At 58.0% G+C, this 24,132-nt stretch overlaps 1 protein-coding gene across 4 annotated transcripts; it reads right to left on the bottom strand.

Annotated features, from left to right (window-relative positions):
* Positions 1-1,761: 1,761 nt before the first annotated feature.
* Positions 1,762-17,121, bottom strand: SPMAP2 (sperm microtubule associated protein 2). Of its 4 annotated transcripts, XM_035285892.3 has the most exons (8): positions 16,757-17,121; positions 15,227-15,349; positions 14,895-14,966; positions 14,421-14,482; positions 13,268-13,337; positions 9,798-9,915; positions 7,117-7,276; positions 1,899-2,270 (listed from the first exon to the last, which is right to left on the bottom strand). In XM_035285892.3, the coding sequence occupies exons 1-8, from the start codon at positions 17,065-17,067 to the stop codon at positions 2,032-2,034; spliced, it is 1,155 nt and encodes a 384-aa protein (XP_035141783.3). In that variant the 5' UTR covers positions 17,068-17,121; the 3' UTR covers positions 1,899-2,031. The 4 variants fall into 4 exon arrangements, with proteins under 4 accessions (XP_035141782.2, XP_035141781.2, XP_035141783.3 ...); XM_035285890.3 differs by lacking the exon at positions 9,798-9,915 and having other exon boundaries at positions 1,764-2,270; XM_035285893.3 differs by lacking the exon at positions 14,895-14,966.
* Between the last annotated feature and the right edge of the window lie 7,011 nt (positions 17,122-24,132).

Here is a 24,132-nt window from a genome sequence, read left to right on the forward strand (position 1 = left end):
GGGTGTCAGCACGGTGAGGTGCTGGTGACAGGGGTCTGAGGGGGCCAGCCCGGTCAGGTGCTGGTGACAGGGGTCTAGGGGGGCCAGTACGGTGAGTGCTGGTGACGGGGGGCTGGGGGACCAGCACGGTCGGGTGCTGGTGGCAGGGAGGGGGTCAGCACGGTGAGGTGCTGGTGACAGGGGGCTGGGCGGGCCAGCATGGTCAGGTGCTGGTGGCAGGGAGGGGGTCAGCACGGTGAGGTGCTGGTGATGGGGGGCTGGGTGGATCAGCACGGTCAGGTGCTGGTGATGGGGGGCTGGAGGGATCACCACGGTCATGTGCTGGTGATGGGGGGCTGGGGGGATCAGCTCGGTCAGGTGCTGGTGATGGGGGGCTGGGGGGATCAGCTCGGTCAGGTGCTGGTGACGGGGGGCTGGGGGGGCCAGCACGGTCAGGTGCTGGTGATGGGGGGCTGGGGGAATCAGCATGGTCAGGTGCTAGTGACGGGGTCTGGGGGGCCAGCACAGTCAGGTGCTGGTGGCAGGGAGGGGGTCAGCACGGTGAGGTGCTGGTGATGGGGGGCTGGGTGGATCACCACGGTCAGGTGCTGGTGATGGGGGGCTGGGGTCCAGCACGGTCAGGGGCTGGTGATGGGGGGCTGGAGGGATCACCACGGTCAGGTGCTGGTGATGGGGGGCTGGGGGAATCAGCATGGTCAGGTGCTAGTGACGGGGTCTGCGGGGCCAGCACAGTCAGGTGCTGGTGGCAGGGAGGGGGTCAGCACGGTGAGGTGCTGGTGATGGGGGGCTGGGTGGATCACCACGGTCAGGTGCTGGTGATGGGGGGCTGGGGTCCAGCACGGTCAGGGGCTGGTGATGGGGGGCTGGAGGGATCACCACAGTCAGGTGCTGGTGATGGGGGGCTGGGGGGATCAGCTCGGTCAGGTGCTGGTGACGGGGGGCTGGGGGGCCAGCACAGCCAGGTGCTGCTGACGGTGGTCCTCCTGGTCACACACTTCTGCTCTCTGTGTCCTAACATGGCAGACATGGCCGAGTGGTGTCTCTAGGCCTCTTTCCCAAGGACACTAACCCCGCATGACAGCTCTGCTGCATGACCTCACCTCCTCCCGGAGGCATCACCTCCCGATACCATCACCTCGAGGGTGGGAGTTTCAACACGTGAATTTGAGGGACACACAGATGTTTGGGCCATAGCGGGGAATGTGGGACTTTTCCTAACCTCTCTGAGCCTCAGTCTCCACGTCTGTGGAATGGGGACAGGAACAATCCCTCCATCATTAGATCACTGTAAAGATCAGTAAGTTAGTCAGCGCAGCGGCTCTCGCCTACAATCCCAGCACTCTGGGAGGCCGAGGCGGGTGGATCACCTGAGGTTGGGAGTTCAAGACCAGCCTGATCAAGATGGAGAAACCCTGTCTCTACCAAAATTACAAAAAAAGTTACCTGGGCGTGGTAGTGGGCACCTGTAATCCCAGCTACTCAGGAGGCTGAGGTAGGAGAATCGCTTGAACCTGGGAGATGGAGACTGCGGAGGGGTGAGATCGCGACATTGCACTCCAGCCTGGGTGACAAGAGTGAAACTCTGTCTGAAAAAATAAAGATCCGTAAGTTGTGCAGCAGGTGTCAGCTGGTTTCTCTGTCAGGTCACCAGCACCTGAACATCCTGGCCCCCCCGGCCCCCCGTCACCAGCATCTGACCGTGCTGATCCCCCAGCCCCCTGTCACCAGCACCTGACTATGCTGGCTCTGAAGCACCTGTGGGCCCTCAGGAGGAGCAGATGAGCAGGTCTGAATTTTAGAGGTTCCAAGGGCACTCAAGACGGTCAACCAAAGCGACTTGGAAAAGAAACATCTGTACAAATCGCAGGTTGGATGCGAAAATAAATATTATTGTCCTCCTCATCCTTCTCTCCGCCTTCCAGCCCACCCTCCCTTCTCCAGGCCAAAAGGCTCAGAACAATCAGGTACACAGGGTTGAGATGCCTGAGGGTGTTTACTGGGTCCGATGTCTTAGAAGCTGGGACTGGGGGCTCACGCTTTTCTGGTGATGCTTTTGGGGGTGGCAAGCTCATAGAGGCGAGGGGACGCCTGGGCCACCAGCGCGGCCGGGGAGATGTAATAGGGGTCGTAGCCCTCATTGAGGCCCTTGCGCACTTTGGGCCTGGCCAGGGAGATGATGCGGGGGCTGGCCACCACCTTCTTGGCGACATCCAGCACCGCCCAGCGAGGATCTCGGTCAGGAACGCACTTGTCCGACTGAGTTTTGGGCACTAGAGGGGGCAGGAGAGAAGGACGGCACTGGAGCTCAGACCTCATAAAAGCTCCACATTCGGGCCAGGCATGGGGGCTCACACCTGGAATCCCAGCACTTTGGAGGCCGAGGTAGGCAGATCACCTGAGGTCGGGAGTTTGAGACCAGCCTGGCCAACATGATGAAACCCCGTCTCTAACTAAAAATACAAAAATCAGTTGAGTGTGCTGGTGCGTGCCTGTAGCTCCAGCCACTCGGGAGGTTGGGGCATGAGAACCACTTAAACCCGGGAGGCAGAGGTTTCAGTGAGCCAAGACCGTGCCACCACGAATTTTTGTATTTTTAGTAGAGATGGGATTTCACCATGTTGGCCAGGCTGGTCTCGATCTTCTGACCTTGTGATCTGCCGGCCTCGGCCTCCCAAAGTGCCGGGATTATAGATGTGAGCCACCACGCCTGGCCCGTGTTTTTAATTTTTATGTATTTACTTATTTTGAGACAGAGTCTTGCTCTGTCACCCCGGCTGGAGTGCAGTGGCACAATCTTGGCTCACTGCAACCTCCACCTCCTGGGTTCAAGCGATTCTCTTGCCTCAGCCTCCTGGGTAGCTGGGGCTACAGGTGTGTACCATCACCCAATGGGCTGGGATTACAGGCGTGAGCCACTGCACCTGGCCTATTTTTAATTTCATTTCATTTTATCTTTTTTTTTTTTTTTTTTTTGAGATGGAGTTTCACTCTTGTTACCCAGGCTGGAGTGCAATGGCGGGATCTCGGCTCACCGCAACCTCCGCCTCCTGGGTTCAGGCAATTCTCCCGCCTCAGCCTCCTGAGTAGCTGGGACTACAGGCACGCACCACCATGCCCAGCTAATTTTTTGTATTTTTAATAGACACGGGGTTTCGCCATGTTGACCAGGATGGTCTCAATCTCTTGACCTCGTGATCCACCCGCCTCTGCCTCCCAAAGTGCTGGGATTACAGGCGTGAGCCACTGCGCCCGGCCATTTTATCATTTTATTTCGAGGCAGGGTCTTGCTGGGTCGCCCAGGCCGGAGTGCATCACCATCATGGCTCACTGCAGCCTCAGCCTGACTTGAACTTCCAGGCTCAAGAAATTCTCCTGCTTCAGCTCCCAAGCAGCTGGGACTACAGCCATGCACTGCCACACCAAGCTGTGAAATGTACACCTTGAAAAACTGCATTATAGGCTGGGTGTGGCAGCTCACGCCTGTAATCCCAGCACTTTGGGAGGCCAAGGCACGCAGATCACTTGAGGTCGGGAGTTCAAGACCAGCCTGACCAACATGGAGAAACCCCGTCTCTACTAAAAATAAAAAATTAGCTGGGTGTGGTGGCGCACGTCTGCAGTCCCAGCTACTTGGGAGGCTGAGGCAGGAGAATTGCTTGAACCCGGGAGGCGGAGGTTGCGGTGAGCTGAGATTGAGCCATTGCACTTCAGCCTGGGCAACAAGAGCAAAACTCCGTCTCAAAAAAAAAAAAAAAAAAAAAAAAGGTGAATTATACAGAAAAAATATTTCAAATGGCCATGGGCAGCCGGGCTCAGTGACACCTGCCTGTAACTCCCACACTTTTGGAGGCAGAGGCAGGAGGATTGCTTGAGCCCTAGAGTTTGAGGCCAGACTGAGAAACACAGCAAGACCCCATCTCGGAAGAAAAAAAAATGGCCACAAGTACCTGAAACGGGGACTCGGGGGGCCACAACCCAGAGAGCTCAAGTCTCCTCATTCTGCAGCCAACCCGGGTGACCCTGGTGGCCAGGGGTCCTCAGTCTGCCCTTCCACCCTCCTCTCCACCTGCTAATGTCATGGTAGCAGGTGGATCGGGCAGATGTCATGTCCTGCTCCTGGTGGCTGTCCCTCAGGCACCCGTGTCCCCACCTCCTGGTACCCCCACCTCCCCGTCTCTCCCCCACCCCTTCCATTACATCAGGGAGCAGCAGCAGACTGCTTGGACACTAGGAAGGGGGCCGCCCAAGCCTGCCACAGTAGCTGGGGCCGTCCTCCTCCTTGTGTCTTGGGGCCTCGGGGCCTTTGACTTCTGGGGGACCTAGCACCTTCTCTCGAAATCGCCCTTTGCTTGGAGCAGGTGAATAAGGGCTACCACTTCCCGGCCAACCAGCCCCGGCACCGTGAACTGGCCCCTGGGGAAAGAGTGTGGAGTCTCTTCCACGAGGCAGGAGAACCCCATGAGGCACATGGCTGGGCAAGGTCATCTGAACAGAAACAGAGGAGTGTGGACGCACCGACAGACACGGAAACGTGGGGACACGGCACCGCCTTAGCCCGTCCTCTCACACACACACTCACACACACGCTCACACACACACACACACGCACACACACTGACAGACACGGAAACGGGACACGGCACCGCCTTAGCCCGTCCTCACACACTCACACTCACGCACATGCACACTCACACACATGCACACACACACTGACAGACACGGAAATGTGGGGACACGGCACCGCCTTAGCCCGTCCTCACACACACGCACACTCACACACACGCACACACACACAGACACAGAAACGTGGGGACATGGCACTGTCTTAGCCCATCCTCATACACACACACACTCACACACACGCACACACACACTGACAGACACGGAAATGTGGGGACACGGCACCGCCTTAGCCCGTCCTCACACACACACACACACGCACACACACACAGACACAGAAACGTGGGGACATGGCACTGTCTTAGCCCATCCTCATACACACACACACACTCACACACACGCACACACACACTGACAGACACGGAAACGTGGGGACACGGCACCGCCTTAGCCCGTCCTCACACACACACACTCACACACACACTCTCACACATACACACACACACACACGGTGAATATAAACAGGTACACTGCACCGCCTTAGCCTGTCCTCATGCACTCACACTCACACACACACACTCTCACACACACACACACACACACGGTGAATATAAACATGGGTACACGGCACTGCCTTAACCTATCCTCACACACACACACTCACACACACACACTCTCACACACACACACACACACACTCACCACACACACACGACGAATATAAACACCGCCACCCTGGTACGGGTATGACTGTTTCTCTGGACCCTGCTCTTCACCCTAAGTGTCTCTCCTGCAACTTCTGGGCAGACGGCAGCCCTGCCTGGCCGACACCTGTGCGCAGGGTAAGGGGCCGAGCAGTGTGGCCCTGGTGGCCCTAAGGGGGCTGGAAGGGCCGTGCCCAGAACCCGGCCTCCTCTGAACGCCTCTGTTAGAATTCAGGAAGCATCTGGGCTTCAGCAGCCTGCTGAGTTTCCGACACTCTCGCAGCGGTGACTGAGCCCGCGTGGCAAGTGTGGGCAAACACGGAGAAACAGCCCGGCCACAAACCCGCTCTCACCCCACAGTTCAGCTCTTTTCATTTGCTCATCTGCTGCACGTTTTCAAAATGCTCGTCCCGACCAGGCGTGGGTGAAGCCTACTGCTTCAAAACACAACCTTCCACCGCCCTCACACACATGTACACACGGACATACATTTACACGCACGTCTGAAACACGGATGGACGTGCACACACGTGTACAGACCAGCATGTCGGCATCTGTATCCATGACACGTGTCTGTGGTGAGCGCGCGTGCGTGCGGGACGGCTGGGGCGGTGCCACGGTGGCACTCGTCTGTTCCCGTTCATTTCACCGATGTCAAGGGGATGGATGAAAGAATGAACGAATAAACAAGGAAAGGCCCCACGAACAAAGTTAAAAGACAGGACAGAGCCCAGGAAGAGATGACGGCGCCCGTGTTCGCCGAGGGATTAGTAGCCACATTACATAAAGAGCTGCCACTTTATACAAAGAGCTTCTCCCAATCTACAACCCAAAACACCAGGCCGCAGGAACCTGGGAGAACAATGTGGAAGGGTCTCCTAAATGGCCTAAACCTAAATGGCCAAGCAACTTCTCCACAGCATGCAGGCATTACTCCTGGCGTTAGGGAAATGTGTTCAATTTGTTCTAAAGGACAGAAAGGGAGTCAGGCCAATGCGCATTTCTCTTTGCTTTTTTTTTTTTCTTGAGACATTGTTCCACGCTTGTTGCCCAGGCTGGAGTGCAAAGGCACGATCTTGGCTCACTACAACCTCCGCCTCCTGGGTTCAAGCAATTCTCCTGCCTCAGCCTCCTGAGTAGCTGGGATTAAGGGCCTGCTCCGCCATGCCCGGCTAATTTTGTATTTTTTTTTTTTTTTTTTTTGAGACGGAGTTTCGCTCTTGTTACCCAGGCTGGAGTGCAATGGCATGATCTCGGCTCACCGCAACCTCCGCCTCCTGGGTTCAGGCAATTCTCCTGCCTCCGCCTCCCGTGTAGCTGGGACTACAGGCACGCGCCACCATGCCCAGCTAATTTTTTGTATTTTATATCATATAAAAAGAGCTCCACCAAACCAATAACCAAAAAAACCCAAAGGGGTTTTCATCATGTTGACCAGGATGGTCTTCATCTCTTGACCTCGTGATCCACCCGCCTCGGCCTCTCAAAGTGCTGGGATTACAGGCGTGAGCCACCGCGCCCGGCCACGCCCACACCCGTTTTAAAGTTGCCTTTGTACCGTGGTGTGACTCTCTGGCCCCTGCTCCGCACCCTAACTTTCTCCTGTACACCCTCTTTCCCTGCTAGGAAACCCACTCAGAAAACACCCTGTGCTTCCGGATGACACTCCCGGTGATTTCTGCTTCTCTTTCCTGGGGGAGAGCTTCCCGCTGCCTGCTCTAGGCAGAGGCATAGGGTGTTCCCAGGATTTGGACGGGACATCGGAGGCGCCTCACCTGAGGCACTCACTTACTGGCCAAGTGAAGGAGGCGGTTATAGTCCGACACATGTGGCTTGGGTTTCGGCATGGGGTCCCACTCTTCCGGCAGGGTGGCCGGGACCTTCGGCTCTGACAGCTGGAGAATACGGGAGCTGGGGACTGCCATTTGGGCTTCCCTGGATACCCGGGACACCTGCAAACAGACAGAGAGAGAAGGATTAAAACAGTCCACGATGCCTCACGACCCTGGGGCAAAGGAACCCCATGGCTGATGCTAAAAGCCAAGAGACAGAATGGGAAGAACTTCGTTTGTAATGTGTTCATCAAAGGATCAGGAACTATCATATATAAAGAGCTCCACCAAACCAATAACCAAAAAAACCCCAAAGGGCCGAGCAAATGCTGTGGGAGACGAACCTTGTCTTCTAACCCATTAATGTGAACAGCGATTGGCGAATGTGAATTAAAACAGAATGTCACTCCACACTCAGCTTTGGCAACCATGAAGCAGTCTGACATTATCAAGCCCTGGGGAGGATGTGGGAGGGGAGAGATTCCCGGGCAGGGCCGGTGGGAGAGTGAGTTCATACTAGCGGCTCAGGGAGCACGTGGTCCACTCCAGGCGAACACGCCCGGCTAGGTGACTGCCAGAGGCGGGGACTCCTGCCCTCACCCAGGGACCGGCGTGCGGGGAGGTGCCTTGAGCCACCCACACACCCCACAGGGAGCAGGCCCCGCAGGCGAGTGACTGCCCACACTCCCAGGGAGCTGGGCGTGGCCGCCTGGGTCAGCGCGGGCTGACTGCGGCACATTCCCAAGATGGGGCAACCCAGCAGTAGGGCCACTTTTTCTCCACAAACCACCACGAATCGCCCTAGAAAACAATAGTGAGGGAAAGCAAGACAGACCCCTTTTACGGTCACGAAAACCACAGCACGGGACAGAGGGAATGGGGCGTGACAACGGAGGCTGAGGCAGAGGCCACGCAGATGCTTTACCCAGAACCCTGGCACGCTTGCTCACAGGTAAATTCTCGGCCGTGGCTGGCATGGTGGCAGCACTCTGGGAAGTCCAAGTGTATGGATCCCTTGAGCCCAGGAGTTCAAGACCAGCCCGGGCAACACAGCAAGACCCCATCTCCACGCACATGCTCAGCATTTTCCAGAAAATCCACACTCCACAGAAAGTGTGTTCTTTGATTCTTCGCCCCAGCCTCTCCAAAGACAAGTACCTGACACCTGAGACTGCAGCCAGCCTTCCCCCTCCCGGCTCCCCCTTCGCCGGCTGGCTCCCCGGCGGGTGTGTGGGAGTCCGCCTGCAGAATAAGTAAGGAGTAGGCAGGGACCCTTCACACATCTCCCACTTATCCTTTGTTGGAAGAGGAGCTGGCCATTCCTGATGCCTCTGGGGAGGGCGGAGGGAAGGAGGGCAGCCGCCGAAATGTTTTCTTCCCTAAAAGGGAAGACGCGGAGTCCGACCCACGCCTCCCAGATGCTCCCGTCTGTCCGTTCTCCCAGCATTACCTGAGAGTCTCAGCTGGAGGCGGAGGATGGAATGAGACAACCCCCACAGGTCACTGTGGAATTTCAGTCCCCGAAACTGCTCCCCCATAAAAATCACAGACACATCTCTCAGCAAAGATGCCGTGGTGTGTACAGTCTAACCTCCGACTACACAGTCCTCCCCTCTCTCCCCGCCAGCCTGAGGCCTCCACACTAACCGATCAGGCCTGAGGACCGAGGTGGAGAGAATCCCTTTCAGTCGGGGCCTCAGAGAAGCACAGGCCTGGAGGGGCAGGAAGCAGGTGATCCCACTACCCATCCGTGCCATGCCTGGGGCAAAGCCACCTCTGGAAAGGCCACAGCCAACCCAGAAGGCACATCCCTGCCCTCAGGGAGGTCCTGTGCAGGCGGGGCGGAGCCACAGACAGGCTCAGGTGGGGACTCAGACTGGCCCAGCGGTGGCCTGGCAAAGGAACAGAAGCAGCTGGGCACAGGGGACTCGTTACGGACGGGTGGGGTGTTCCAGGCAGTGGGAACTGCCATTGCCAAGGCCTGGAGGCTCGTTGAGGAATTTGCACTTATCGTGACCACATCCTGAGGGTGGGGCAGAGAGGGCAATTTTGTATTTTTGGTAGAGATGGGGTTTCTCCAACTTGGTCAGAACTCCCGACCTCAGGTGATCCACCGGCCTCTGCCTCCCTAAGTGCTGGGATCACAGGCCTGAGGCTTACTGTTCATTTTTTAGTGTTACTGTGATTGTGTTTTAAAATGAAAAAATAAAATGTCCTTGTTTGACGGGCCGGGGCCGGGGCGGTGGCTCATATCTGTCATTCCAGCACTTTGTGAGGCTGAGGCGGCCGGATCGCCTGAGGTCGGGAGTTCCAGACCGGCCTGGCCAATGTGGTGAAACCCCGTCTCAACTAAAAATACAAAAAAAACAAAAATTAGCCGGGCGTGGTGGCGCGCACCTGTAACCCCAGCTACTCAGGAGGCCGAGGTGGGAGGATCACTCGAACCCGGGAGGCGGAGGCTGCAGTGAGCCGAGATCGCACCCGACAGAGCCAGACTCGGCAGCTCCCAATCGGAAGCAGCCACCCGGGGCTGCTCGGCTCCCCTAACCCCTCCCTGACTCAAAAGGCCGAGTGTCTTTCACCATCCGCCCCTTCCCAGCCCGCTTGCTGGGGGTGAGGCCGGGGGGCACAGGGCACCCACCTCAGACACGTTCACGCTCCAGACATTTTTACGAATCTTCGGGGCAGCCAGTTCCTTCAGGCGACGTGACGCTCGGTATTCCAGGGAGGACCGAGGAATGGGCCAGACAGGCGACGTCCTGAGGGATGTCCTCACTTTAGACCGGCAGCCTGGCCGGCCTGGGGAGGGGTGTCTGTGTGAAACTCTGCGTGTGTGTGTGTGTGTGTGTGTGTGTGTGTGAGCAGCCTGGCCGGCCTGGGGAGGCGGGGGTGTCTGTGTGAAACTGTGCACGTCTGTGTGTGTGTGTGTGTGTGTGTGTGTGTACAGTGTGAGAGAGCAGCCTGGCCGGCCTGGGGAGGCGGGGGTGTCTGTGTGAAACTGTGTGTGTGTGTGTGTGTGTGTGTGTGAGCAGCCTGGCCGGCCTGGGGAGGCGGGGGTGTCTTGTGAAACTGTGCGTGTGTGTGTGTGTGTGTGTGTGTGTGTGACAGCAGTTTGGCCGACCTGGGGAGGAGGGGTGTGTCTGTGTGAGAGAGTGTGTGTGTGTGTGTGTGTGTGTGTGAGCAGCCTGGCCGGCCTGGGGAGGCGGGGGTGTCTGTGTGAGAGTGTGTGTGTGTGTGTGTGTGTGTATGTTTCCCAGCTCGTGTGTGTGTGTGTGTGTGTGTGTGTGACAGCAGTTTGGCCGGCCTGGGGAGGAGGGGTGTGTCTGTGTGAGAGTGTGTGTGTGTGTGTGTGTGTGTTTCCCAGCTCGTGTGTGTGTGTGTGTGTGTGTGTGTGTGAGCAGCCTGCCCAGCCTCGGGGAGGGGTGTGTGTCTGTTTCCCAGCTCCTGTGTGTGTGTGAACAGCCTGGCCGGCCTCTGGGGGGTGTGTGTGTGTGTGTGCGCGCACGCGCGCACCTGTGTGTTTCGCAGCTCCTCTGTGTATGTGTGTGTGAGCAGCCTGGCCAGCCTCTGGGAGGGGGTGTGTGGGTGTATGTGTGTTTCCCAGGTCGTGTGTGTGTGTGTGTGTGTGTGTGTGTGTGAGCAGCCTGGCCGGCCTCAGGTAGGGGTATGTGCGTGGGTATATGTGCTTCACAGCTCCTCTGTATGTGTGTGTGCAGCCTGGCCAGCCTCGGGGAGGGGTGTGTGTGGGTGTGTGTGAGAGAGAGAGAGAGCAGCCTGGCCAGCCTCTGGGAGGGGTGTGTGTGTGTTTCCCAGCTCCTCTGTGTGTGTGTGTGTGTGTGTGAGAGAGAGAGAGAGAGACAGAGAGAGAGACAGAGAGACAGAGAGCAGCCTGGCCGGCCTTGGGGAGGGGTGCGTGTGTGTGTGTGTGTGTGTGTGTGTGTGTCCCAGCTCCTGTGTCTGTGTGTGTCTGTGTGTGTGTGTGTGAGCAGCCTGGCCGGGCTCGGGGAGGGGTGTGTGCATGTGTTTCTCATCTCTCCCGTTTCTGGGGTTAAGAGAACCTGGGACCATGGGGGGTTTTGAAAGCGTCTCCCAGAAGAGATTCATAAAGAGCCCCTAAGAGGTCGCCAGCACAGAGCTACCACTCCCAGGTTGCCTCCGTCCACGCTCAGGCCCAGGCCCCCTCCACCTCCTGCTGTGACAGCAGCTCCTCCCGGGCCTTCCCCAGACACCCACCACCAAGAGCTGGGTGAGGACTTGGACCCAGGGGATCAAAGTGCCCATCCTGAGCTTGCAAAGCTGGGGAAAGTGAAGCTCACGGCGCCTGCGGCTTCTAAAACCAGGTCTCACTTCTGCCTCTGCCCAGAAATAACGCCAAATTTCATGGATTCTGAGGCAGGCTGTCCACACGGGGACGGGTGTGAGGTTGGGAGGCAGCTGACGAGAGCTACCAGCCGGGGGCTGCATCTGGCTCCCTGTGTGCTTGGATGCAGCCGCCTCCGTGGAGTCCTGTGCACTGCTGCTTCTACAGGAATTAAGTGTTCAGTTTTTTTTTTAGACGGAGTCTCGCTCAGTCCCCAGGCTGGAGTGCGGTGGCGCAATCTGGGCTCACCGAAACCTCCGCCTCCCGGGTTCAAGCGATTCTCCTGCCTCAGCCTCCTTAGTAACTGGGATTACAGACGCATGCCACCATGCCCAGCTAATTTTTTACATTTTAGTAGAGACGGGGTTTCACCATGTTGACCAGGATGGTCTCGATCTCTTGACCTCGTGATCCACCCGCCTCGGCCTCCCAAAGTGCTGGGATTACAGGCGTGAGCCACCGCGCCCGGCCAGGAGTTAAATTTAATTGCTCTTTTTTTTCTTTTTGAAACGGGGTTTCTCTCTTGTTTCCCAGGCTGGAGTGCAATGGCGCGATCTCGGCTCACCACAACCTCTGCCTCCTGGGTTCAGGCAATTCTTCTGCCTCAGCCTCCCGAGTAGCTGGGATTACAGGCACACGCCACCATGCCCAGCTAATTTTTGTATTTTTAGTAGAGACGGGGTTGCACCATGTTGACCAGGATGGTCTCGATCTCTTGACCTCGTGATCCACCCGCCTCGGCCTCCCAAAGTGCTGGGATTACAGGCGTGAGCCACCGTGCCCGGCCTCATTGCATTTTAAATTGTCTTCAGATTACAAAATGATTTGGTGTTAAAAAGTTATTGTGCACAAATACGGGGGTGAAGCAACGTGTGAGACTCCACCATCAGCATCTCTGAGGGAAAAGTGGTTCAAGACCGTGGGACACACTTCCGCCGTGTCCTTTGGTGGGTTCTCTTTATACACGGTGTAAAGACTGGCGATTCTAGGTTGGACCTAAAAAGCTAAAGATCACTTCTAGGCCGGGCACGGCGGCTCACACCTGTCATCCCAGCACTTTGGGAGGCCGAGGCGGGTGGATCAAGAGGTCAAGAGATCGAGACCATCCTGGTCAACATGGTGCAACCCCGTCTCTACTAAAAATACAAAAAATCAGCCGGGTGTGGCGGCGTGCACCTGCAATCCCAGCTACTTGAGAGGCTGAGGCAGGAGAATCGCTTGAACCCAGGAGGCCGAGGTTGCAGTGAGCCGAGATGGCGCCATTGCACTCCAGCCTGGGCGACACAGCTCCGTCCCCAGAGTGAGACTCTGTCTCAAAAAAAAAAGAGTACATTTTTAACAAGCACGGGGGCTCTAAGTGATAAGAAAGAATTTTCTAAGTAAAATAATAACGTGTCTTAGAATTTCTACGTTTGTTGAGTAAACAACATACAGTCAGAATGGTGATCACAGCATCTGAGCACGTGCTGCACCAGGCACCGTGAAGCCCCGTTCACGGGTGGCCTCCACACCAGCCTTCCACAGCTGGGAATGTGGCTGCCAGGGGCCCAGAAGCCTGGGGGGCGGGAAGAGGGCCAGCCCCATCCGAACGGAGGCTGTCTGGGGCTAGACCTGGACCCTCCCCACCTCTGCACCCTGACAGGGGAGAATAAGGCATTTCTGCCAAGCTCTGCCCTCAGAGTCTCACCCGGCCTCCTTTCCCCACCTGCCAAGCTCTGCCCTCAGACCCTGACCCGGCCTCCTTCCCCCACCTGTTGCTGTGATAATGTTCCACGTAGAATCTCCGGGGCCGAGACAGCTCCTCCACTCGCCGGGACACCTCTGTGCAAATGGGAAACGGAGGTGGTGAACCCCAGCATTAATGCCCTGCGGTGCCCAGGGGCCTCTGCCGGAGGAACTCAGCTTTTCATGGGCTGGGGCAGGAGGCTCAACTGGAAGAACTATGAGCAGAGACAACTGGGGACCAGGTTCCCTGCAGAGAGGGAGTCTGCTGTGCCTGGGGACCAGGTTCCCTGCAGAGAGGGAGTCTGCTGTCCCTTTTTTAGGGACAATGGGCTCAGAGGCCTGAAGCTCTTTGCTCAGACAGTGGGATGTATGTGACAGGGGTGGGATGGCAGCTTGGCCCATGGCCCCTCCACGGGGCTCGAGACAAATCCAGCAACCTGCAGGCTGGGAAAGTGGGTTTTTGTTTTTTTTATTTGAAACAGAGTTTCGCTCTTGTTACCCAGACTGGAGTGCAATGGCGCGATCTCAGCTCACCACAACCTCCGCCTCCTGGGTTCACGCAATTCTCCCACCTCAGCCTCCTGAGTAGCTGGGATTACAGGCACCCGCCACCGTGCCCAGCTAATTTTTGTATTTTTAGTAGAGATGGGGTTTCACCATGTTGACCAGGATGGTCTCGATCTCTTGACCTCGTGATCCACTCACCTCGGCCTCCCAAAGTGCTGGGATTACAGGCGTGAGCCACCGCGCCCGGCCTGGAAAGTGGGTTTTGTTCTGAAGTCAGTACGAGCCTTCGGTTTCCACAGCCTCAGTGGTGACAGAGGGTGAGGCTCTAACCTCAGGAGCGGTACAGAGAGAACTTTCTTGAAACGTCTCACTCAAAGGTATCTGATACCTCAAGGCCAGATTCCTCTCAAAAAAAAAAAAAAAAAGCGTGGAAACATCGTGGACTGGGAAGGATCTTTTGGTGAAGTAAACTCCTACCCTGGAGAGTGTGCCCCGCGTCCCTCGCCCCCAGGACCACCTCAGCCAACTCTGGCTCCTCAGGGGACAGACTGCAGAGCAGGACCCCAGAGAGAAGTGGGGAGGACAGAGGCTCTGCGGAGATGGCCAGGGGAGGCCAGAAGCACCTGGATGCAGCGGCCGGGCAGGGGCCTCGGCAGGCACAGCGGCACCTACCGGGCACTGTGATGGTGAGGGTGGTGTCCTCCAGGAACCGTTCGGTCCAGTACACAGATGGCCTAGAACAAGCAGGTGGCTCAGGGAAGGGGGCAGAGAGCCCAGGACCTGCCGGAAAGAAGCCCAGGTCTCTGTTGGGAGGGCGGCCAAGGGGAGGCTCAGAGTTGCAGGGAGAGGGGGAGGCCAGAGGAGGCCACTGCAGGGGACGCACGGATTGTCCTGAGTAAGGCTCGTGTCCAGAGGGGGAGGCAGCTGGGGGAAGAGCGGAACCACAGACCCAGGTCACAGCTGCTTGCCCCGAGTCCAGAGCACAAGGCTGAAGTCAGGAGCAGCCCTGGGGGCAAGAGCCTCCAACCTGAGGAGCCCTCCCATCCTTCTCTCTGGAGAGAAGAGGGTGGCCGACTGAAGGGGTTCCCTGGAACCTGCTGCGTGTCCCCCAGCACAGACAGATGGCGGAGACGGCCCTGGACTTACCAGTACAGACAGAACTGCAGGCTCGTCTTGCAGGGGGAAATCCAGGCATAGCCCCCACAACAGCAGCCCTTCCTGTGAGGAGACGGGGGCCGAGCCCCCACCGCCTTTTGTCCTGGGTCTCCCGTTTGCTCCCGGACTCCTCACTCTCCTCTGGCCACCGCCCGGAGGGCCAGAGTTCCCAGTGAGTCCTGGTGTGTGGCCGTAGCCAGCTAACCCCTGAGTCCATCGGACTTGGTGGCGGTTGGGGGAGGGGAGCCAGCAGAGGGGACGGGGGAGCCTGGGAGGGTGCAGAGGAAGCCCCAGCCCTGCCCCCGCCCCCACCGTGGCCTCACCTGTCTTTCACGACTTGCCAGTCTCTCTTGGGCTCTGCCAGCTCCCTGAGCCTCCGCCGCCTCCTCTTCTTCCTCGCTCTGGCCACGGCGGTGCCAGGGATCTTCTGGCTGATGGACAGCCGGCTTCGGGAGAATTCCATGTCTAAGCTGGAGCTGCTTTTCCACCATGATGCATTTGGGAGCCAGACGGCCTGGGCCTTGCTCAAGCACCTTTCGTCGGCCACTTACCCCACCCCCGTCTCCTGCTCACGCCTCCCCCTCCCCCCCACCGTGCCCCCCACCCCACCCCTGCCACACACACATCTCCTTTCCCGCCAGGGTCTCCAGGGGGAGGACTTTGGCCTCAGGAAGGCCTGGACTGAACCCCAGCTCCAAAGTGTGCGGGATGGAAGACCCTGGCCGGGACTCCTGACTCCCTAGGCCTCAGCGTCCTCCTCTGTGAACCGGGGATGAGACTGGCCCCCATCCGGTGGGGTGCCTCAGTGAGTACTGAGGGGATGTTCACTCAACCCACAAGCATCTATCAAGGAGCTACTGTGTGCCAGGCCCCAGAGGGGCAGCCAGGCTACAAAGAGCACAGCTCCTGCCTCCCAGGAAGCTCACAGACTGCGGGAGGACCAGGCAGCAGGTGACGGGGTTGAGCGCCGGGACCTCTGCCCACCTCCCTGCCCCTGTGTCCGTCCTTGACACAGCCCTGGGCTCCCACGTCCTCCCCGGGAGCCCCTCATGCCCCGCTGTTTTCTCTGCAGGTCAGCACAGCCCGAGAGAGCAGGGCCGCTGCTGAGTTCTTGGCAGCACGGGTCGTAGCCGGGGAAAAGGCCCAAGAAGAGGGCCCACGGGAGAAGGGGCAGCTGGGCTTGGACGTGCGCGGAGACCACGCGCTGCGGGAGGCGAGGAGCGAGCCCCGGAGGCGCCAGGCGTGCACTCCTTGCTGGGGTCACTCGGGCAATTTGCCCCAAATGATTGAATCACCACCCCTGGTGCTGATTCACCAAATCATCATGGGATTTCACCATGTTCGTCAGGCTGGTCTCAAACTCCTGACCTTGTGATCCGCCCGCCTCAGCCTCCCAAAGTGCTGGGATGACTGGCCTGAGCCACTTCTCCCCAGACAAATTGGGAAATTTTTTCCCCCATTTCTTTTTCTCTCTGATATGAGGTCATCACTTGTAAACCCTGAATTCTGGGCGCCGGAACTCAGCGTGCCTGACTCCAAAATCAGTTTACTCCCCCCCCGCCACTGCACGGAAGTGTTTGCTGGCGTCTGCCTCGGACCCCAGGGAGGGGTGCTGGCCGCCGTCTGACCCAGCCCACACCCAGGCCGCCCTCTGACTGGGCCAACACCTGGGCTGCCTCAGCAGGGCCCCTTGGGAGCAGCAAGCCAGGGAGAGGCTGGGAACAAGACTTTCCTGTGCCTGGGAAGCTGCCCTGGGGACTGCTGGGTGTGGGGGCTGCTGTCTCCCCCATGGCCAGGGGCTGAGCCCTACCCCCACCCCGTGCCCGGGCAGCCCCCTGCCCCCCGGTGCCTACCTCATCTCAGGAATGTCCTCCTCTGCGTCCTGGTCCAGAGCTCTCTCCAATTCATAGACGGCGTCTTTGGGGTCCAGGGTCTCTGGGAGCTCCTCCCCGGCCCGCTCCTCAGGGGGATGCTCCCCTTCTGGGTCTTCAGGGCCCAGCTCTGCATGGCCCAGGTCCTGGAGTCTGGGCTCTGTGGCCCGCCGGCTCTCGTTCGCAGAGCTCTGGAGGCCGCGAGGGTCACCATCCGGCTCCTTCTCTGACCCACCCCCAGCCTCGGAGTGCTGGCTGCCCAGTGAACCCCGCCCTTGCCTGGCGTCCCCCATATGCAGGTGGCTCCCCAGCCCACGGCCTCTCTCCTTCCACACCCAAATGTGTCTGTGGTCACCGTGGCGACAGGAGAACGCCCCCACATTCCCCACACCCACATTCTAACCCCGGGCTGCCCACAAGGCCGGTCACCTGGGCTTGTGCTGGGATCCAGGGTTAGTCCTGGATTGTTTAGGAAGGACACCTGAGGGGATCTGCAGAGGGCTTCCCTCTATTAAGACACAGAGGCCGGGCGCGGTGGCTCACGCCTGTCATCCCAGCACTTTGGGAGGCCGAGGCGGGTGGATTACGAGGTCAAGAGATCGAGACCATCCTGGTCAACATGGTGAAACCCCGTCTCTACTAAAAATACAAAAAATTAGCTGAGCATGGTGGCGCGTGCCTGTAATCCCAGCTACTCGGGAGGCTGACCCAGGAGAATTGCCTGAACCCAGGAGGCGGAGGTTGCGGTGAGCCAAAATCGCGCCATTGCACTCCAGCCTGGGCAACTCAGCAAGACTCCATCTCAAAATTTAAAAAAAATTAGCCAGATGTGGCGGCATGTGCCTGTAACCTCAGCTACTAAGGAGGCTGAGGGAGGAGAATCCCTTGAACACAGGAGGTGGAGTTTGCAGTGAGCCGAGATCCTGCCATTGCACTCCAGCCTGGGTGAGGGTGAGACCCTGTCTCAAAAAGAAAGGGGGGGCGCAGGGGGCGGTGGTTCCTGCCTGTAATCCCTGCGCTTTGGGAGGCCCCGAGGTCAGGAGTTTGAGACCATCCTGACCCACATGGTGAAACCCCATCTCTACCAAAAATACAAAAATTAGCCGGGCGTTGTGGGGCACGCCTGTGGTCCCAGCTACTCAGGAGGCAGAGGCAGGAGAATGGCTTGAACCCGGGAGGCAGAGGTTGCAGTGAACCAAGATCGCGCCGCAGCACTGCAGCCTGTGACAGAGGGAGACTCCATAAAGAAAGAAGGCCGGGCGTGGTGGCTCACGGCTGTGCACTTTGGGAGGCCGAGGTGGGCAGATCACAAGGTCAAGAGATTCAGCCCATGGTGAAACCCTGTCTCTAAAAAAAAAAAAAGCAAGAAAGCAAGACCAGAGCGGTCCTGATACGCAGCTGTAGGAGGTGCTGCTGTTTCTGGGGCTGCGGCCGGAAGTCACTGGTGACGTTCTTCCTCTGTGGTTGGGGAATGAGCTCGTGAATGGGTCAGTGACTGGGTGGATGGAAGTAAGGCCTTACCGTTCACCCAATTCTGGGCTCCTTTTTCCTTGCAAAAGAAAATGGCAGGAGGAGAGAGAGAAGGTGAAGGAGTTTGCCATCAAATCCACCCGTGCCAGTCTCTGAAATGCCCCCCACCGGATTCATCTTGAGACAGCTCCTGTCCCGCAGACCCAAAGAGGGAGGGCAGGGCAGATTTCACGTATCAGAGATGCAGCATAGCAACATTTCAGTCCAAACAGTTGTGAGAGATTGTCGCAGAGCTGACAACATCCTGCTACCTAGTGAGGAAATGTCCAGCACAGAACGCAGAATCCCCAGGAGTGGCCAGTGCCCCCCGTCAGCTGTGACGTCCAGCACAGAACACAGAATCCCGAGGTGTGGCCAGCGCCCCCCATTAGTTGCTAGCAGGACTGCCGGTCATGCAGCCACATGCCACTGAAGCATGCCCCTCTCCTATGCCCAGTGGCACCATCAGAGCCACCCGGGTGGGGCTGTGGGTCCCCAGAGCTTCTGCTTCAGGATGGAGACTCTCTGCCACCCGGTCCCCCTCCCTGGGCCCACCAGGCTGGTCCCCTCCCCATCCCTCCCTCACGCCCACGCTCGTGACCACACGGCCTTTCCACTGCACACTCCTGCTGGGTGCTGGGCTCAGTAACCCCCTCCCAATTCACGTGCATGCCTCCTTCAAGAGTCCCCTTAAAAATCACCTTGTCTAAAGCAGGGCTTCCTTCTTCATCCACCTAAACCTATGGGGAGGATTCGTTTACTCACATTGATCATGATCTTACTCCGCGTTGCTTTTTTGTCGTTGTTGAGACGGAGTTTTGCTCTTGTTACCCAGGCTAGAGTGCAATGGCGCGATCTCGGCTCACCGCAACCTCCACCTCCTGGGTTCAGGCGATTCTCCTGCCTCAGCCTCCCGAGTAGCTGGGATTACAGGCACGCGCCACCTTGCCCAGCTAATTTTTTGTATTTTTAGTGGAGACGGGGTTTCACCATGTTGACCAGGATGGTCTCGATCTCTTGACCTCGTGATCCACCCGCCTCGGCCTCCCAAAGTTTCAATAACCATCCTGAGCGAGTGAGGTCCCCGCTGCCCGGGGAAGAGCAGCAATACCACAAGTGGCCACCAGATGCCGCCCCACTCACGGGCAATGGGCCTCTGCCCAGCCGGGGTAAACACAGGACCCAGGGCTGCACAGCACCTTCCCAATCACCCCCCCCACCCGCCGAAGTCTGTCCTGCCAGAGGCTTTCCCTATTACCACCCCGTCTCACCAGGGAGAAAATGAGCCCAGAGGGGCAGCGGACTGGCACAGGACTGTACTGGGCACGCACCCATGCCGGCTCCCTGCAGAATGCAAGGCACCCAGTGCCACCCTCCTCTGGACGGGGTCGTGCATTCAGCAGTGAGGGAAGAACAGCCTGGGTCGTGGCTGAGAAGAGGGAGGACAGACTGGCACAGCGGGTGGCCCAGGGCTTTCCCTGGGGCCAGGCACAACCACGCCCTCCCTTCACAATCCCCGGCAGGCTTCCTGGAGGGGGCACTCGGGGTGGTGTCTTGGAGGTGACTTTTGGCGACAACAGGCCAAGGCTACATAGCACCAAATACCAGGATGAGAATTGCCTTCCTTTCCTTCAACACCCATCCCGGTAAGCTCAAGGACAAAGTCACAGCTTGGTGCTAATAAAAGTCCCACTGTCCCCACTATTGTCAATTTAAAAAAAAAAAAAAAAAAAAATAGTCTCAGCCAGGCGCGGTGGCTCACGCCTGTCATCCCAGCACTTTGGGAGACCGAGGCAGGTGGATCACAAGGTCAAGAGATGGAGACCATCCTGGTCAACATGGCGAAACCCCGTCTCTACTAAAATACAAAAATTAGCTGGGCACGGTGGCGCGTGCCTGTAATCCCAGCTACTCGGGAGGCTGAGGCAGGAGAATCGCCTGAACCCAGGAGGCGGAGGTTGCGGTGAGCCGAGATGGCGCCATTGTACTCCAGCCTGGGTAACAAGAGCGAAACTCCGTCTCAAAAAAAAAAAACCAGAGTCTCGTTCTGTCGTCCAGGCCAGAGTACAATGGTGCGATCTGTGCTCACTGCAGCCTCCACCTCCCGGGAACAAGCGATTCTCCTGCCTCAGCCTCCCCAGTAACTGGGACTACAGGCGCGCGCCACCACGCCCAGCTAGTTTTTGTATTTTTAGGAGAGACGGGGTTTCACCATGTCGGCCAGGCTGGTCTAGAACTCCTGACCCTTTGATCTGCTCGCCTCGGCCTCCGAAAGTGCCGGGATGACAGGTGTGAGCCACCGCACCCGGCCTTGCCAATTATTTTTAAGAAACAGAGGGCAGGCCCGAGCCTGGGCGGAGCAGAGAAGCTGCGTAGTCCCTGGGTTTTCTTGCCGCTGTGGGTGCTGTGCACACCTGTCTCTGCTCAGTTGTTGTTATTCTGAAATAAATGCAAATGTTGACGAAAAGTTGAATTTTTTGGTGGCCAGCAAGGCGTGGAAGTGTGTTCTTCATGAGCTCGTGGCCACCGCATTTCTTCCATTTGTAACTCGCTCTTTCAACTTCTCACTCACCTGCCATTCAGGGTTTTCAGCTGTTACTGATTTACATGAGTTCACTGTGTAACAAGGGTACACACCTGAGGCTGAGGATGAGGATGAGGATGAGAGCCAGCTGCATAGACAGACACACGGGCAAGGCTCAGGCCCTGCTGTGTACACACACACACACACACACACACACAGACAAGGCCCAGGCCCTGCTGTGTACACACACACACTCACACACACACAGGTAAGGCTCAGGCCCTGCTGTGTACACACACACACACTCACACACACACAGGCAAGGCTCAGGCCCTGCTGTGTACACACACACACTCACACACACACGGGCAAGGCTCAGACCCTGCTGTGTACACACACACACACAGGCAAGGCTCAGACCCTGCTGTGTACACACACACACACACACACACACGGGTAAGGCTCAGGCCCTGCTGTGTACACACACACACACACACACACACAGGTAAGGCTCAGACCCTGCTGTGTACACACACACGGGTAAGGCTCAGGCCCTGCTGTGTACACACACACACACACACACACACACACACAGGCAAGGCTCAGGCCCTGCTGTGTACACACACACACACACAAGGCAAGGCTCAGACCCTGCTGTGTACACACACACACACACACACACACACAGGCAAGGCTCAGACCCTGCTGTGTACACACACACACACACACACACACAGAGGCAAGGCTCAGGCCCTGCTGTGTATACCGTAACAGGTAGAAACCCCAAGAGGAAGGCGAGTGAGAGCCTGGAAGAGCAAGTCACCACTGGAAGCCACACGTGGCCCAGCTCTTATGAAGGACACGTGTCCTCAAGGACACATAAGGCCGTGAGGTGCCTTCCTCTCCTTGAAAGGTGGTAAATGAAAGTGAGGGGCATGCAGGGCTGACGATGGCAGGCATGGGGGGGCCCACCCGCAGCCCCGCATGGTGCAGCTTCTCAGGAGGGAGCGGGTGCCGGGGTCCTAGACACCTCGTACTCAGGCCAGGAGCTTCCCTCCATCATCCGTGTCGCGGAGCACACCAGGCCGTTCTGCGTGGCTATGAGGAAGCGCCTGAGGCCGGTAGTTCATACAGAACAGGGTTCACGGGCTCGCGCTCCTGCGGGCCGTACAGAGTGCGACGGCAGCCTCCGTGTCGCTTCGGGGGAGGCAGGGGAGCTCGGCCTTCAGGACGTGACTCTGAGCAGCGCAGACCCCAGGTGGTAAGGCATGCAGTCCATCCATCTGGCCTAGAGTAGGTCCCTGAGACACCATCAGCCCTGGAGCAGCCCCGAAGGCACGGCCACCATGTTTCCGTGTCACAGACGGGAACGCCAACACGCCGTGACATTCGCGGGCTGTGAGCGGGAGCTGTGGCGTGGCAGCCCTTCTCCCCGGCATCCGGGTACGGTCAAGCCCGTGGACTGGGCAGCCTGGCTCCGCTTCCTCCACGCTCGCCAGGAGCTTGGGAAGGGACCGTTCCTCCCCTGTGAGCACGAGACGGGACACAAACAGCACACACGCTGTGTCCGGCCCCTGCCCGGCCTGAGGCAGACATCAGCAGCCGACTGCCAGACGGTGTCCCTCTGAGCTCTGCCTCAGAACTCTTCTCAACCCTCAGCCAAGGCCGAGCGGTCGGAGAAGCCCCTGAGATTCACTCTGTGTGGTCCCAAGGGTGCCATTAACCCAACCCCAGGGCCAGCACCACCTCCAGGCTTGGCCAGGCCCTGCCCCCTCTACCCGCTGCCCCCCCCTTCCCCACCAGCTGGCTCCTAGCCCAGGATGCTCCGCTGCAGCCCGGCCAACAGCATCTGTTGCCATGGCTCCTGCTGGGGCAGTGACGCACCCCCTCCCGCCCGGTGGGACCTCAGCGCAGCAGCCAGAGAGATTTAAATGCAGGCAGCAGATAGAGATTTAAATGCAGGCGCTGCGTCAGTGTGGAATTTCCCTACATTGACAATGGCCCCAGGATAAGAGAATCTGGTTTTCAGAGAAGACACAGTGATACATTTAGGAGTGAATGGGCATCGCGCCTCCCACGCAGTCTTAAATCGTTCTGAAAATTTCATAAATATAAACATATGTACAGAACGTAGATACAGAGAGGCCAAAGACGGCCCAGCAGATGGGGAACACCCAGCCCTCTGGTGACTGGGCAGAGTCAGAGGGAGTTCCTGCTACTGATTTTGCCATTTTCCTATAAAGTCAAAACTACAGGACACAAGAGCAACATCCGACGTGTAGCGTCTCCGGCCAGCCCGCACCCTGCTTCCTACAGAGACCCCAACTCTGCAGATCAGATGGGCTCCGACTTGGATTTAATCGCCATCCTGGAGAGGATGCTGGGTTGAGCTGTACCTTCCCGGAAAATACAGCCCGTCCCCGGAACCCGTGAGCAGGCCCTTATTTGGAAATAAGGTCTGTGCAGATGTGACAAGTTAAGATGAGGTCACCCTGGAGTCAGGTGGGTCTTCAATCCGATGACCACATCCCTCTAAGAAGAGGAGTGGGCTCGGCCAGGCGCGGTGGCTCACGCCTGTGATCCCAGCACTTTGGGAGGCCGAGGCAAGTGGATCGCCTGAGGTCCGGAGTTCGAGACCAACGTGGTAAAACCCCATCTCCACTAAAAATACAAAAATCAGCCAGGTGTGGTGGCACGCGCCTGTGATCCCAGCTACTCGGGAGACTGAGGCAGGAGAATCGCTTGAACCTGGGAGACAGAGGCTGCAGTGAGCTGAGATCACGCCATTGCACTCCAGCCTGGGCGTCAGAGCAAGACCCTGTCTCAAAAAAAAAAAAAAAAAGAGAGAGAGAGGCCGGGCGCAGTGGCTCATGCCTATAATCCCCGCACTTTGGGAGGCCGAGGCGGGTGGATCACGAGGTCAAGAGATCGAGAACATCCTGGTCAACATGGTGAAACCCCGTCTCTACTAAAAATACAAAAAATTAGCTGGGCGTGGTGGCGCGTGCCTGTAATCCCAGCTACTCGGGAGGCTAAGGCAGGAGAATTGCCTGAACCCAGGAGGCGGAGGCTGCGGTGAGCCGAGATCGCGCCATTGCACTCCAGCCTGGGCAACAAGAGCGAAACTCCGTCTCAAAAATAAAAGAGGAAGAGGAGCGGGCTCACGACACACTTGGGCAGTGGCCGTGCAGGGACAGGGGCAGAGACGGCAGTAAGGCCTCTGCAAGCCCAGGCGGCCACCAGCACTGTCAGCCTGAGAGGCACAAACGCTTCTCCCTCTGAGCCTCGGGCAGGACTAGCCCTGCCGACACCGGGCCGTCAGAGC

The sequence above is a fragment of the Callithrix jacchus genome, chromosome 22 (genome assembly GCF_049354715.1).
Source record: "Callithrix jacchus isolate 240 chromosome 22, calJac240_pri, whole genome shotgun sequence".
Lineage (NCBI taxonomy): Eukaryota > Metazoa > Chordata > Mammalia > Primates > Cebidae > Callithrix > Callithrix jacchus.